Raw genomic sequence first — 15,810 nt, 5'->3', positions numbered from 1 at the left:
GCCACCATGCCCAGCTAATTTTTTGTATTTTTTAGTAGAGATGGGGTTTCACCGTGTTAGTCAGGATGGTCTCGATCTCCTGACCTCATGATCTGCCCGCCTCGGCCTCCCAAAGTGCTGAGATTACAGGTGTGAGCCACCTCACCTGGCCGCATTGTACTACCTTTTAAGCATGGTATCTAAGAGTGACACAGTATTCTGCTATTATGCTTATTTTATTCTAAAGTACCTTTTCCACCTTTGTAGTTTTTGTTGTTGTTGAGACAGGGTCTCTTTCTGTCACCCAGGCTGGAGTGCAGTGGCACAATCTTGGCTCACTGCAACCTGTGCCTCCCAGGTTCAAGCGATTCCCGTCTCAGCCTCATGAGTAGCTGGGACTACAGGCGCCCAGCACCACACCCAGCTAATTTTGGTATTTTTAATAGAGATGGGGTTTCACCATATTGGCCAGACTGGTCTCAGACTCCTGACCTCAGGTGATCCACCTGCCTTGGCCCCCCAAAGTGCTGAGATTACAGGTGTGAGCCACCATGCCTGGTCCTTTGTAGTTTTTAATAGCAGAATTAGAAGAGAATTCTATGGTAGTATTCCAAGTGAAAAGGTCTGCCTTGTATTCTAAATTTTTGGTGTGTTTTTTTTTTAATGCCTTGTTTATTCTTTTGAGTTTCATGGACCTTTTTCTTCACTTTGATTCAAACCAGATATGATGTTTTACAGCACATTTGAGTCCGTGATCATTGATTTGTTAAAATTTAGTTTGTATCATTTTCAAAATTAATATATGACATCGTTTAAGGCAACAGTCCCCAACCTTTTTGGCACCCACCAGGTATCAGTTTTGTGGAAGACAATTTTTCCATGGGTGGGGTGGGAAGGGATAGGGATGGTTTAGGGATGAAACTGTTCCACCTCAGATCATCAGGCATTAGATTCTCATAAGGTGCACGCAACCTAGATACCTTACATGCGCAGTTCACAATAGGGTTCCCACTCCTGTTAGCATCTGATGCCACCACTGATGTGACAGGAGGCGGAGCTCAGGTGGTAATGCTCGCTCACTTGTCGCTCACCTCTTGCTGTGCGGCCTGGTGCCTAACAGGCCATAGACTGCTATCAGTCAGTGGCGTGGGGCTTAGGGACCCCTGGTTTAAGAAATCAAGCAATTCAATAAGGCTTATTAAGAAAAACAGCATTGCCCTGGTTAAAATAATGTAAACAATGACTACTGATCTAACCAAAACTGATATAACTATATTGAAAAGATGTGGAGAGAGGAAGAATTTGTATGTGAATAAGGGACATATTCATATTTATTTAATTTATTTTCTTTTCTTTAGGATTATTTATTGATTTCCTACCATAGAAGATGAAGATTTAACTTTTTCATGTGCCTTTCCAACTCCCATCATCCCACATTCACATATATTTTTCCTCTCTCTGCATCTTTTCTTTTTTTGTTTTTTGTTTTGTTTTGTTCTGAGACAGGGTTTTGTTCTGTCACCCAGTCTGGAATGCAGTGTTGCATTCATGGCTCACTGCAGTTTTGACTTCCAGGTTCAAGCCATCCTCCCGCCTTAGCTTCCTGAGTGGCTGGGACCACAGGCACACACCACCCTGCCTAGCCCCTCCACATCTTTTTGATACATCAGTTTTGGTTAGCTCAGTTAGTCATTGTTTACATTGTTTTAACCAGGGTGATGCCATTCATAGCTTATTTTTTTTCCTGTGTATATTTTCCTTGGGGTTAATAATTGTGTTTTTTTGTTTGTTTATTTGTGTAATTTCTATACACTTACCACTAATTTATTTTTAAACTCTAGCTTTCTACATTATTTTCAGGCCCTTTTTCTCCATTTCAGAGACTTCTAGTTTTTGGTTGTCTCCTCTCTCTGATAACATTAATGTCTTCCTCTTACGGTATCTCTCCTCCTCTGCTTCTCTATCATGCACATGCAAACATTTTATAGAATTGGCAAGCCAAAAATTCATCTCTTGATCTCCTTATATCCCTTCCAGCTCTTACCCTCAATTTTTGCTTCTTTTTTTGCTCAAGATATCTCACAAGTTTTGCCTATATATACTGTTAGCCATTTCCTTACTTTCCTTACCCTCAGTCTTTAACTTATTCTAATCTGGTTCCTGCTGCAACCATTATAACAAATGCTGTCTTTTTCAAGATCACCAATAAACTTCCGGTTGTCAAATCACTTTTATATCCTACTTTTGCTTCAACTCTCAGTGTCATGCAACACAGTTGACTTCTTCCACTTTTCTTTTGGGCTTTCTGCTATTCTCTTACCTTTCTGGGTAATTATTCCTTTGCTGGCTCTTTCTCTTTGCTCAACTTCTAAATTCTGGCATTCCCTAGGGCTCAGGACTTTAGTCTCTTTTCTTTCTCTAGATGATTGCACCCATTTCCCCGGCTTTAAGTGTAACGCATATGCTGAAGGACTTACATTTTTATCTCTAGCTGAAACCTATTCTGTGTGCTAGGCTCATAAAATTCTTTTTTTTTTTTTTCTTTTGAGACGGAGTCTCACTCTGTCGCCCAGGTTGCCCAGGCTGGAGTGCAGTGGCACGATCTCAGTTCACTGCAAGCTCCGCCTCCTGTGTTCACGCCATTCTCCTGCCTCAGCCTCCTGAGTAGCTGGGACTACAGGCTCCTGCTACCACGCCTGGCTAATTTTTTTGTTTTTTTTTTAGTAGAGATGGGGTTTCACCGTGTTAGCCAGGATGGTCTCAATCTCCTGACCTCATGATCCGCCTGCCTCGGCCACCCAAAGTGCTGGAATTACAGGCATAAGCCACCGCGCCTGGCCTTAAAAAGAGTTCTTAGTAGAGAAACAGTAAGACAAACTTATACCAAACATGGTATATAACAACTTTATGCCTCAGCTACATGATCTAAAAGTTAAATGTCCCAGGAGTTGCACCTGGCCGGGTGTGATTGCTCATGCCTGTAATCTCAGCACTTTGGAAGGCCGAGGTGGGTGGATTTCCTGAGGTCAGGAGCTCAAGACCAGTCTGGCCAACATGGTAAAACCCTGCCTCTACTAAAAATACAAAAAAATTAGCTGGGCGTGGTGGTGGGCGCCTGTAATTCCAGTTACTCCAGAGGCTGAGGCAGGAGAATCGCTTGAACCTGGGAGGTGGAGGTTGCAGTGAGCCGAGATCATGCCACTGCACTACAGCTTGGGCGACAGAGTGAGACTCTGTCTACAAGAAAACAAACAAACAAAAAACCCAGTTACGTATTTTCCTCTATTTCTACCACTCTAGGATAAATAGGATAAACCACCATCATCTCAACTGAACCACTGCACTAGCTTCCTTACTGTACACTTTCACTTGTGCTCCCTTTAGTCTGTGATCCACATAGCAGTCAGAGTACACTTTTGAAAAAATAAACCTGGTCACCTCACACCTTCAGTGGCTTTAAATCTTAAAGTGCACACTTGTTATCACGACCTGTAAGACCCTGCTTGACTTGGCATTTTTACCCTTCTAGTCTCATCTCAGATCACTTACTTTTTTTCTTTCCAATTCCTGGAACATGCCAAGGTCCATGTCCAGTAAAGCCATGCGCTGTTTCCTTAGTTGGAAATGTTCCTCCTCTTGTCTTCTCATGGTTAGGTCCTTCTTGTCTTTAGGTCTTAACTTCAATGCTGCCTGGCCAGAGAGGCCTTCTTTGACTTACCTAATTGGGACCTCACCATTATTTTCTATTACTGAACTCTTATCACTATTTAAAATTATGTACTCGTTTACTTGTTTAGTGCTTACCTCCTCCAATAGATTTTAAGTTTCATCAAGGCAGCAATGATACCTCTTTTATTTTCAGAAGAGGTTTAGCACCTACCATAGTGCCTGGCCTAAGGGAGTAGTGATTTAATAACTTTTTTGAGTAAATGAATGAGGATTTTTGTTGACACTATGAATTTTGTACGTGTAAAACTAAACTCTTTGTATTTCTCCTCTAAATCAGTTACTCTTCCCACCTTCCCTACTGTTGTTGTTGTTGTTGTTGTTGTTGTTTTTCATTTTCCTAGTTTCGATAATGGTTCTTTTATTTCCTCATGCAACTAGATTTGAAATCTGGGACTCATTTGTGCTTTATTTTAATTAACTGCGCCACTCAGGCAGTTAATTTCCTAGACTGTTGACTGTTTATTCAGTTTTTGTTCCTGAAATCTTTCTTGTCTTCCAGTGGCCTCTTTTGTTCTACAATCTTTCCACTTTAATTTGATACACATTTTCACTTAGATTAATCTACCCAAAGTACTGCTCGAATCATGTAGTTCTCTTGCTTAGAAACCTACAGTGATGCTTTACTGTCTACAGAGACAAGTTCAGAACTCTGCAGTTTGAGATTTAGGCGCTTGATGGCCTGGCCCTAACCCACCTTTTGCATTTCAGTTTCAAGCTGCCTTTCATGTTAACTTTTGTTAAAAGTTAAACTTTTAACTCCAGCCAAACTGGTCCACCTTCCTGTAACTGTTTTATACTTTTCCTCTAAACTTTTTCTCATGTAATTCTTGCTGATCATAATAGCCCTCTTCTCTTTCAATATATTTCAAGAAAAGATTATTCTTTATTACATATAAATATATGTGTTTGCCTGTGTATACATACATACATACTCTTATTTATACTGTTTGTTTTTCAAGATCTACCTTGTGTCCCATTTTTTTGTGAAGTCTTCCTAGACCACTTTGGTCTAGAGCAGTGTTACTCAAACTTCTTATTTATTTATTTATTTATTTATTTATTTATATTTTTGAGACAGGGTCTCACTCTGTCTCAAAAAAATTTGTCTATTTTTTTTGAGATAGAGTCTCACTCTGTTGCCCAGGCTGGAGTGCAATGGCATGATCTCAGCTCACTGCAACCTCCGCCTCCCAGGTTGAAGCGATTCTCCTGCCTCAGCATCCTGAGTAGCTGGGATTACAGGCACACGCCACTACGCCTGGCTAAGTTTTGTATTTTTAGTAGAGATGGGGTTTCACCATGTTGGTCAGGCTGGTCTCGATCTCCTGAACTTGTGATCCGCCCGCCTCGGCCTCCCAAAGTGCTGGATTACAGGTGTGAGCCACCGTGCCCAGCCTATTTATTTATTTTATTTCTGGGAGACGTGGATTCAAGTTGCCCTGAATATATGCCCCCAAGAGCTTATTTTCTGTTCACAGTTCCTACTGGCAGTAATCATGTGTTGCTTTAGTACATTTCCTATACTGTTGTCCTAAAATAAAATACATTTTGTTACTGAATTTCTTGTCTCTTTAGCTAGACTCTTAGCTGGGTATAGGAGCATTTCTAGACACTCAGCAGTGAAAACACTGGATTGAGAAAAGTGGTTTCTGTAGCATGGCACATCTATTGCACTATAGGTGATGCTGTTCCACACAGTTCTCTCAAAGGACAAAAAATGGACTTTCTTGTTTCTTACAAAATCTTGTTTAGGCCGTGGGCCCTAAAAGGACACAAGTGTTCATTGGTTAACTGTTAATTTGGATTTTTTCATAGCTGAACAGTATTGATAAACTACATTAAATCGTTAGTATATGGCTCAGTGAACATAATTAGCTGTGTTGCCATTTGGATATATTGATTTTCCATATTTAAACTTTCATTCCTCCCACTACAGGCAGTGCAGTGGCATCTGTAGCTGTAGATCCCAGTGGTCGTCTCTTAGCCACAGGTCAAGAAGATTCTAGCTGCATGTTGTATGACATAAGAGGAGGAAGAATGGTACAAAGTTATCACCCTCATTCCAGTGATGTTCGCTCTGTTCGATTCTCCCCGGGAGCTCACTACTTGCTAACAGGCTCTTATGATATGAAAATAAAGGTGACAGACCTACAAGGTGATTAAAATCGACTTCTCTGTTTTTAATCTTTCCCGTTCTATTTTGGACCTTTGTTTTTTTTTGTTAGTGTGATGTGGTTGATTATATAATCAACCACAACCACTGATTATATAATCAGTTCTAATTCAATTGATTATATAATTAATTATATAATCAATTATAATTATATAATATTTTCAATCATTTTATGGTATTGAGCAGATTCTGAGACTGTATTAAGATATATAATAGCAAATTATTAAATAAGCAGTGAATAGTCTTATTGTTAGGTTTTGGTTTTGTTTTTATAGAGGCAGGGGCTCACTATGTTGTCCAGGCTGGACTCGAACTCCTGGGCTCAAGTGATCCACCCGCCTTCGTCTCCCAAAGTGCTGGGATTACAGGCGTGAGCCACCGCACTGAGCCTGTTTTTGTTTTTGAGACAGGGTCTTGCTCTGTCGCCCAGGCTGGGGTTCAGTGGCATGATCTTAGCTCACTGTAGCCTCTATCTCCCCTGCACAAGTGATCCTCCCGCCTCAGCCCTGCAAGTAGCTAGGACTACAGGTGCATGCCACCACACTTGGCTAATATTTGTATCTTTCATAGAGATAAAGTTTTGCCATGTTGTGCAGGCTAGTCTCGAACTTCTGAACTCAAGCAATCTGCCTGCATTGGCCACCCAGAGAGCTGGAATTATAGGTGTGAGCCACCATGCCCAACCTTATTGTTAGTTTTTTATTTCTTTTTTGAGGCAGGGTCTCACTCTTTCACCCAGGCTGGAATGCAGTGGCATGATTACTGCTCACTATACCCTTGACCTCCTGGGTTCAAGCGATCCTTCTGCCTCAGCCTCCAAGTAGCTGGAACTACATCTGTGCACCACCATGGATGGCAAATTTAAAAAATTTTTTTGTAAAGATGGGATCTTGCCATATTGCCCAGGCTGGTCTTGAACTCCAGGCCTCAAGTGATCCTCCCGCCTCCACTTAAGATATTTTTTAAAATCAACATTTATTTATAGTGACTCATTCTGAGATAAATGATAGATTTATGTACTCTTATTAGCTTCTACATTAAATAATTAGCATACAATCTTTGTAATTAGGTCTTAGTATCTAGTTTTATTTTTAAACATTCATCAAGCAAATATTGTGTATCAATTAGGGACTGACAGATGAGAATAAGACAGTTAATTCCCTCCCTGATGGAGCTTATATTGAGTTCAATGAAAAGTAAACCAATAAACAATGTAATTTTAGGTATTAGTGCTGTTTAAAAAAATTAGCATGGTAGGGAGATAGTGACTAGGGTGAATAGGGAAAGGCTATCTGTCTGTCTATCTATCTATCTATCTATCTATCTATCTATCTATCTATCTATCTATCTATTTATTTATTTTGAGATGGAGTCTTGTTCTGTCGCCCAGGCTGGAGTGCAGCGGTGCATCTCGGCTCACTGCAGGGGGAGGGCTATTTTAAATAGGATCATTGGAGTAGGTCTCTCCAGGGAAATGCCATTTGCACAAAGACCAGAATGATGAGGAGGAACAAGCCAGGCCAGGACCCTAGGAGAAGAGCATAGCAAGTATAAAGATGCTGAAGTAGGAACCAGCTTAGCACGTTCATGACACTACAAGAAGCCAATGTGGCCAGAACTTAGTGAACTAAGAGAGAGAGACACAGAAGAATAAATGGCAGGGTTTTATAGACATTTTTAAAGGGCTTTATTTTGAATAGCAGTTATAGGTTAACAGCAAAATTGAGAGATACAGAGATTTCCCATATACTCCCGACTCACACATGCATAGCCTGCCCCCCACCCCCATTATCAGTATCCCCCTCCAGAGTGGTACATTTATTATAGTTGGTGGGCTATAAGCATTTTAAAAGTATAATGTGAAGCCTTTGGAAGATTTTAAATGGGAGTGATAGAAGCTGAATTATATTTTTAGAGAATTTGGAGTTCTGTAGAGAGTAGATTGTAAGGGGGGCAAGAGTAGAAATATAAATGTCAGTGAGGAGCCTGTTGGAATAGTTCAGGTGAGATGATGGTGGCTTGGACTAGGGTAGTGGAGGTGGAGGTAGTAAGAAATGACTAAATTTGAGATATATTTTATTTGGATTTGATTTAGGGAGTAAGGGGAAGAGAATTCAGTGATGATTCCTAGGTTTTTGTCATGAGCAACCAGATGGTGCCATTGAGATAAGGGAGATAGGCGAGGGGAGGAACAGGTTTAGGCAAGAAAACCGAGTTTGGTTTTAGACAGGTTTAACTTAGGATGACTATCAGGCAGTCAAGTGAGATGCTGAATGACTATTTGGATACTAGTCTGGAGCTTAAGTGAGAACTCAAGATTGGAGATAAAATATGTATGAATTGTAAATATATAAATGGCCATGTTGCTAGATGAAATTTTGTAGGAAGTTAGGTACAGAGAGAACAGAAGAAATCTGAGGGTTGACTCCTGGGATTCACCAAACTTTAAGTCAAGAAGAAAAGGGAAACTAGCAAAAGATGGGAGTGGCACTGAAATCAGGGAGAAATCAAGTTGAGAGAATTTCAAAGAGAGAGAGCAACTTGTCAAATGTTGCTGTGTGGGTATGTTACCAAATACTAATAGCATAATTAGGTAGTTAGTAATTTATCCCTGTGTAAACCTTTCAGTGTATTATATTAATGTAGTTTAAGATTTTTTATACTGTAATGTCTTAAAGTAACAGTAAGTCTATAAAATCTGTACCTATTCTTATTTTGCATTGTAAATCAACATCTCTTTTCTAATTTAGGGGACCTCACCAAGCAGCTTCCTATCATGGTGGTGGGGGAGCACAAGGACAAAGTGATTCAGTGCAGATGGCACACCCAGGATCTTTCCTTCCTGTCATCCTCTGCAGATAGAACTGTCACCCTCTGGACTTACAACGGGTAGAGCACACCCCATGTAAGTCTATGCAGCAAAAGCACAGAGACTTAAGACTACTGAGTTGTGAAAATTACACATCTGAAGAACGTAGTGTCCAGGAAAGTGGTTTAGCACGAAGAGGCCCCTTATTACCATGTATCCCACTGATAGGAGGTGTTGGGTGGTGTTATTCCGCAGTGCTTTCAGTCTTCCATGTGAGCTCGTGCTGCTGTGACCTGCTATATGTAGTCTCGTTGCCAAAGTCTGCAGAAGAGCTCTTCCGTTGTTGGTGTGCACTCCAAGTCAAGGTGGACAGTGTGTTTACAGTTTAGTATTAAATGCATTCCTTGGTCTTTGCCTAAATAACAGTTTTATATGCACATTGCAATGGAATTATACTTCAACTATATTATTAAATGTAATGCAACCAAGTTCCTCCCAGATTAAACTTCCCAGGTGTTCAGAATTACTTTTGCTTTTCTCATGATCCCATATTGTATTATCACTTGTCTTCTAGAGGTCAGAATTCCATAATATATGTCACTCAAAAGTTACATGGTTGCTTTCACTTAAGGATCATTATGGAGTTTAAAGATGAATGAAAAACTGCTTCTTCACTATGTGGTATAGGCCCTTTTTTCTTAAACCCAGGGATATGATTATTTTGTCATATAATTTTGTTTCAGGCTAAAAGGTAAATGTGTTTGCTTCAGAAACTTGTTAACTTCAGTTTTTTGAATGCAACAGGATACCTCCCTTCCAAACTGAACCATAGAAGCAGAGCAGCAGCAGTTATGTGATGCAACACTTGATGGGGCAGTAAATTTACTGGCTAGCAGTTTTCTCCTTAAAAATTAAAATCCTTGCCATAGACCATAGCATGGCTTGAAATGCTATGTCTGCATGATAATTTAAAATGGAAGATTTAAACTTTGCACTCCAAAAGCTTATTTGGATTTTTTTCTTGCACTGTTTTGTGTAATGCAGAATAATGATTTTATTTCTACAGCTTTGTAGATTCTAACATTTATGTATCTTTATTTTCATATTGTACAGTAATTTTACTTTAAATTATTTAAATAGGCTATTTTATTTATTTCAAATGCAGTTGTATTGGTTCTGATTATTGAACTGTCTGTGCACTGTATGTAGCAAGCATTTTTCATCTGTTGTATACAAGTGGAAAGGGTATTAGAAGTGTAACTGTGCTATTATTTCAATAAAGACCTCTTGACACCTAAAACTGTTTCTGTTCCTCAGAGTCTTTGGCTTTCAAAAGAATGTTATTTTTTCAGTTTACTGGGAGAAAGTGAGGTCCAATGGATGAAGCCCGTAATCAGTTTCTTAGATTCTTTCTAAAGTTCTTCTACTAATTTGCTTTTTAATCCTTGGCAACTGTATAACTTAACACAAAAATAATTTTTCTAGAAATGGGGTCTTGCTTTGTCCAAGTTGGTCTTGAACTTTTGGCCTCAAGTGATTCTCCTGAGTCAACCTCCTGAAGTGTTGGGATTACGAGCATGAGGCATTGTGCCTGGCCTGTATAACTTTTGTGTGTCTTCTATCTCTTTTATCCAAGATTTAGAGAACTTTCTATCCTTAATATATTGTGAAAGTTGACTAATAAAAGCCTAACAATATGTATAAATTCAAACTCAAGAGTATGAATAGGTCAAATTAGGTAATCACCCAACAGGTTCACTGTGCCCTCTGTCTAGATAGAGCCAATTTATTCAAGACATGGGAATTGCAATAGAGAAAGAGTTATTCATGCAGAGCCAGCTGTGCAGAAGACTGGAGTTTTATTATCACTCAAATCACTCTCCCTGAGCATTCTGGGATCAGAGTTTTTAAGCATAATTTGGTGGGTGGGGTTCACTCCTAATGAATTGGGAGTGCTGATGGGTTGGGTTAGAGATGAAATCATAGGGAGTCAAAGTTGTCTTCTTGAGTCAGTTCCTGGGTGGGGGCCACAAGATGAGATGAGCCAGTTTATCGATATAACTGGTGCCAGCTGATCCATCAAGTGCAGGGTCTGGGAAGTATCTCAATCTCTGATCTTAGGTTTTACAGTAATGATGTTATCCCCAGGAGCAATGTGGGGAGGGTCAGAATCTTGTAGCCTCCAGCTGTATGACTCCTAAACTGTAATGTCTAATCTTGTGGCTAATTTGTTATTCCTACAAAGGAGGCAGTCTAGTCCCCAGGCAAGAAGGGGGTTTGTTTTGGGAAAGAGCTATCACTTTTTTTTTTTTTTTTTTTTGAGACAGAGTCTCGCTCTGTCACCCAGACTGGAGTGCAGTGGCAGTGGTGTGATCTTGGCTCACTGCAACCTCTATCTCCAGTGATTCTCCTCCTCAGCCTCCCAAGTAGCTGGGATTACAGGTGCGCACCACCACACCCAGCTAATTTTTGTATTTTCAGTAGAGACGGGGTTTCGCCATGTTGGCCAGGCTGGTCTTGAACTCCTGACCTCAAGGGATCTGCTCACCTTGGCCTCCCAAAGTGCTGGGATTACAGGCCTGAGCCACCAAAGTTAGTTTGGCCTACGACCAGGAATGAACAATGACAGCTTGGAAGCAAGATGGAGTTGGGGAGATCAGATCTCTTTCATTCAGTTACAATTTTGCAATTTCAACTTAGGAAGAAATAAAATACAGCTAGCTTGTGGGTATTCAATAGGTACACAAATTTTCTACCTTTCAGGCATGCAGAAGGGAATTCTGCTAAAAGTAGGCCACAATCTCTTCTTTTTTAATTTTTGACATGAAGTCTCTCGCTCTTGTCCCCAGGCTGGAGTGCAATGGCATGACATTGGCTCACTGCAACCTCTGCCTCCCAGGTTCAAGCGATTGTCCTGCCTCAGACTCCCTAGTAGCTGGGATTACAGGTGCCGGCCACCACGCCTGGCTAATTTTTGTATTTTTAGTAGAGACAGAGTTTCACCATGTTAGCCAGGCTGGTCTCGAACTCCTGACCTCAGGTGATCCACCCACCTCAGCCTCTCAAAAGTGCTGGGATTATAGGCATGAGCCACCATCCCCGGCCCAGTCTCTTCTTTAGTTTACTTTCATGTTGAATTTCACACATTTTAGATATTAGATAAGTTGTGTTAAGTTTAAAACTAGGAAAATAAGCTATTTCTCGGAGACCAGTTCAAGTTCCTGGTTAAAAATATTCATAAAATTGTGTATTCCACCTTCATCACTCTCAGGGAGAAAAGATTCTCCTGGACATTAGGTATGGAATTCATTTCTTTTACTGCAGTACATTAGATAATAAGCACCACGGCTGGGTGTGGTGGCTCATGCCTGTAATCACAAGACTTTGGGAGGCTGAGGCGGGTGGATCACTTGAGGTCAGGAGTTCGAGACCAGCCTGGCCAACATGGTGAGGACTAAGCTCCGATTTTTTTTTTTTTAAATCTTGCCTAAATTCCCTATCTAAGGGGTCTGGGGAGTCGTGCCTTACAAACCATTAATTCTCATCAGATGGGTTTTATTTAATCCTGTATATCGTGACTTGCTTTCCACTCTGACTCTGGCATAACAGGAAAATCAAAATGTTTTACCCCAAAATACATTTTCTTGCCATACCTGGAAAGTGCCCTGTAAAGTCTTTGGTGGGAAAAATGCACATCCTATAAGGAATCCCTTTTCCCCTTTGTTTTCCTTCCTTTCTTTCCAGATCCAGGAGGTACTCAACTTAGAACCAGGCACCTTTTTAATTCCCGTAAGAAACATTTCACAACTTGATTTCTCTGAAGTCTTTTATCTGAGTGCTTCCTCTGCACAATAAAACTCTGTCTCCACAATCCTTTATCTTAACCTGAACATTTCCTTTGATCCCAGGTCTTCAGATAAACTCAACCAATTGTCAACCAGAAAATGTTTAAATTTACCTATAGCCTGGAAGCCCCTGGCTTTGAGTTCTCCCAGCTTTCTAAGTCAAACCAATGTATTTGTTAAATGTATTTGATTAATGTCTCATGCCTTCCTAAAATACATAAAACTAATCTGTACCTTGGGCAGGTGTTCTCAGGACCCCCTGAGGGCTGTATCACGGGCCATGGTCACTCATATTTGGCTCAGAATAAATCTCTTCAAATATTTTAGAGTTTGACTCTTTTTGTCGACAATGGTGCAACCCCGTCTCTAAAAAAAAAATAAAAATAAAAATAAAATAAATTAGCCGGGTGTGCGGGCGTGTGCCTGTAATCTCAGCTACTCAAGAGGCTGAGGCAGGAGAATCGCTTGCTTGAATGCGGGAGGTGGAGGTTGCAGTGAGTCAAGATTGTGCCACTGCACTCCAGCCTGGGCGACACAACAAGACTCCCTCTCAAAATAATAAGCACCAGAAATTGTTATATTTGCTTCAATAAATAGTTGGTCACATATGTCATTTTTTGTTTGTCTCCACATGTCTTCTGCATGGGGGTGACTAGGTTCTTTGAGGTTCACATAAAAGAGAAAATGAGAGGACTGAAGTATCTATACTCTCAGGGTCCATCTCATTTGGGAGTGCAAGGAAGGGGAGTTGGGGTGGATGGGTAGTGCAGAGGTTCTTAATTATTCCCAGGGAGGACTTTGAGAGGTCTGCTCCAATTTTATTTGTGTGTGTTTGCCTCATCAAGTTGAGAGATTATTTCTATTTTTAAAATGTTTAATTTTTAAATTTATTGCATCAGGTTGTATTGACAAAGTCTTGCTCACTAGAGCCTAGAACTCCTGGGCTCAAATGATCCTCCTGCCTCACTCAGCCTCCCAAGTAGCTAGGACTACAGGCACATGCCACGATGTGGGGCTAATTTTTTATAGAGATGGGGGTCTCACTATGTTACCTAGGCTGGTCTCAAACTCCTGGCCTCTTAACAATCCTCCCACCTTGGCCACCCGAAAAGCTAGCATTACAGGCATGAGACACCACACGTGCCCCCAAATTTTATTTTTAAAATGTTTATTTTTTCAAAATTGTAATGTCGACAGAGTCAAACTCTGTAAAATATTTGAAGAGATTTATTCTGAGCCAAATGTGAGTGACCATGGCCCATGACACAGCCTCAGGAGATCCTGAGAAGATGTGCCCAAGGTGTTTGGGCCACAGCATGGTTTTATGCACATTTTAGAGAGCATAAGACATCAATCAATACATGTTAAATGTACATTGGTTCAGTCCAGAAAGATGGGACAACACAGAGGTGGGGGTAAGGGGATGGACTTGCTGTCACATTGTTATTGCTACAAAGTGTATCAGTGTTAAGGTCTCTGTTTGTTTGTTTGTTTCTCCTGAGACAGAGTCTCGCTCTGTCACCCAGGCTGGAAGGCAATGGCATGATCTTGGCTCACTGCAACACCCACCTCCCAGGTTCAAGTGATTCTCCTACCTCAGCCTCCCAAGTAGTTGGCATTACAGAGGCCCACCACTATGCCTGGCTAATTTTTGTGATTTTACTAGAGACAGGGTTTCACCATGTTGGCCAGGCTGGGTCTTGAACTCCTGATCTTAAGTGATTCACCCGCCTTGGCCTCCCAAAGGGCTGAGATTACAGGCATGAGCCACTACACCCGGCCTCAGGTTTACTTTAGAATGCCCTTGGCTGACAAGATGGGTCTATTTAGTCGGTTGGGGGGCTTAGAATTTTATTTTTGTTTTACAGTAAGAAGCCAAAGGACACAACAGAGTGAAAAGGCAACCCACTAACAGGGAGAAGACGGGGCTGGGTGTGGTGGCTCATGCCTGTAATCCCAACCCTTTGGAAGGCTGTGGCAAGAGGATCACTTGAGCCCAGGAGTTTGACACCGGCCTGGGCAATACAGGGAGACCCTGTCTCTAAAAAAAATGAAAAGAAAAGAAAAAGTGGGAGAAGATATTTGCAAATCCTATCTGATAAGGTGGTTAATATTCAGAATATACAGGGAACTAAAACACAACAAAAACCCACTAAAAAATGAGCAAAGCCAGGAGTTCAAGGCTGCAGTGGGCCATGATCATGACACTGCACTTCAGCCTGGGTGACAAAGTGAGACCCTGTCTCTTAACAAAACAAACGGGTAAAGGACTTGAATAGACATTTCTCCAACGAAGATATACAAATGGCATGGCTGATCAAAGCACATGAAAAGATGCTCAACATCACTGGTCATTAGCAAAAGGCAAATCAAGACCACAACGAGATACCTCACACCTATTAAGATGGCTACTATACAAAAATAAAAAGATGTCAGCAGAGATGTAGGGAAATTGGAACTTTTGTGCACTCTTGGTGGGAATGTAAAATGATGCAGCCACTATGGAAAAGAGAATGGCAGTTCCGCTCGGCACAGTGGCTCATGCCTGTAATCCCAGCACTTTGGGAGGTCGAGGCGGGCGGATCACGAGGTCAGGAGTTCGAGACCAGCCTGGTCAACATAGGGAAACCCCATCTCTACTAAAAACACAAAAATTAGCTGGGCATGGTGGTGCACGCCTGTAGTCCCAGCCACTCAGGAGACTGAAGCAGGAGAATCACTCGAACTCAGGAGGCAGAGGTTATGGTGAGCCGAGATCGCACCACTGCACTCCAGCCTGGGCAACAAGAGTGAAACTCCATCTCAAAAACAAAAACAAAAACAAAACAAGAGTATGGCAGTTCCTCAAAAAATTAAAAATAGAATTACTACATAATAGAGCAATTCCACTTCTGTATATATTGCTCAGGAGTTGAAAGCAACAGATATTTGAACATCTGTGTATATACCCAAAAGGGTTAAAAAACAGATATTTGTATATCCACGTTTATAGTATTATTTCACGGTAGACAAAAGTGGAAACAACCTGTTATCCATTAACAGATGACTGAATGAACTGCCATATATATAAAGTGGAATATTATTCAGCCTTGAAAGAAATTCTGACACATGGATGAACCTTGAGGACATTACGCTAAGTGAAATCAGTTACAAAAAGACAAATGCTGTATGAATCTTTATATGAAATACCTAGAGTAGTCAAATTCATAGAGACAGAAAGAATGGCAGTTGCTGGGAAGAAGGGAGGGGAAGAATGAGGAGTTACCATTTACTGG

General features: G+C 40.9%; 1 protein-coding gene across 1 annotated transcript in view; it reads left to right on the top strand.

Annotated features, from left to right (window-relative positions):
* WDR47 (WD repeat domain 47) overlaps positions 1-9,991 on the top strand; it is a 78,930-nt gene extending 68,939 nt beyond the window's left edge. Inside the window, exons 14-15 of the mRNA XM_011998491.1 lie at positions 5,645-5,863; positions 8,632-9,991. Of these exons, the coding sequence (XP_011853881.1) occupies positions 5,645-5,863; positions 8,632-8,774 (362 nt within the window). The 3' untranslated portion in view covers positions 8,775-9,991. The remainder of the gene's footprint in view (positions 1-5,644; positions 5,864-8,631) is intronic.
* Positions 9,992-15,810: the final 5,819 nt, after the last annotated feature.

The sequence above is a fragment of the Mandrillus leucophaeus genome, unplaced genomic scaffold (genome assembly GCF_000951045.1).
Source record: "Mandrillus leucophaeus isolate KB7577 unplaced genomic scaffold, Mleu.le_1.0 Scaffold1158, whole genome shotgun sequence".
In the NCBI taxonomy this organism is placed as follows: Eukaryota; Metazoa; Chordata; class Mammalia; order Primates; family Cercopithecidae; genus Mandrillus; species Mandrillus leucophaeus.
This window is presented reverse-complemented; position numbering and strand designations above follow the sequence as displayed.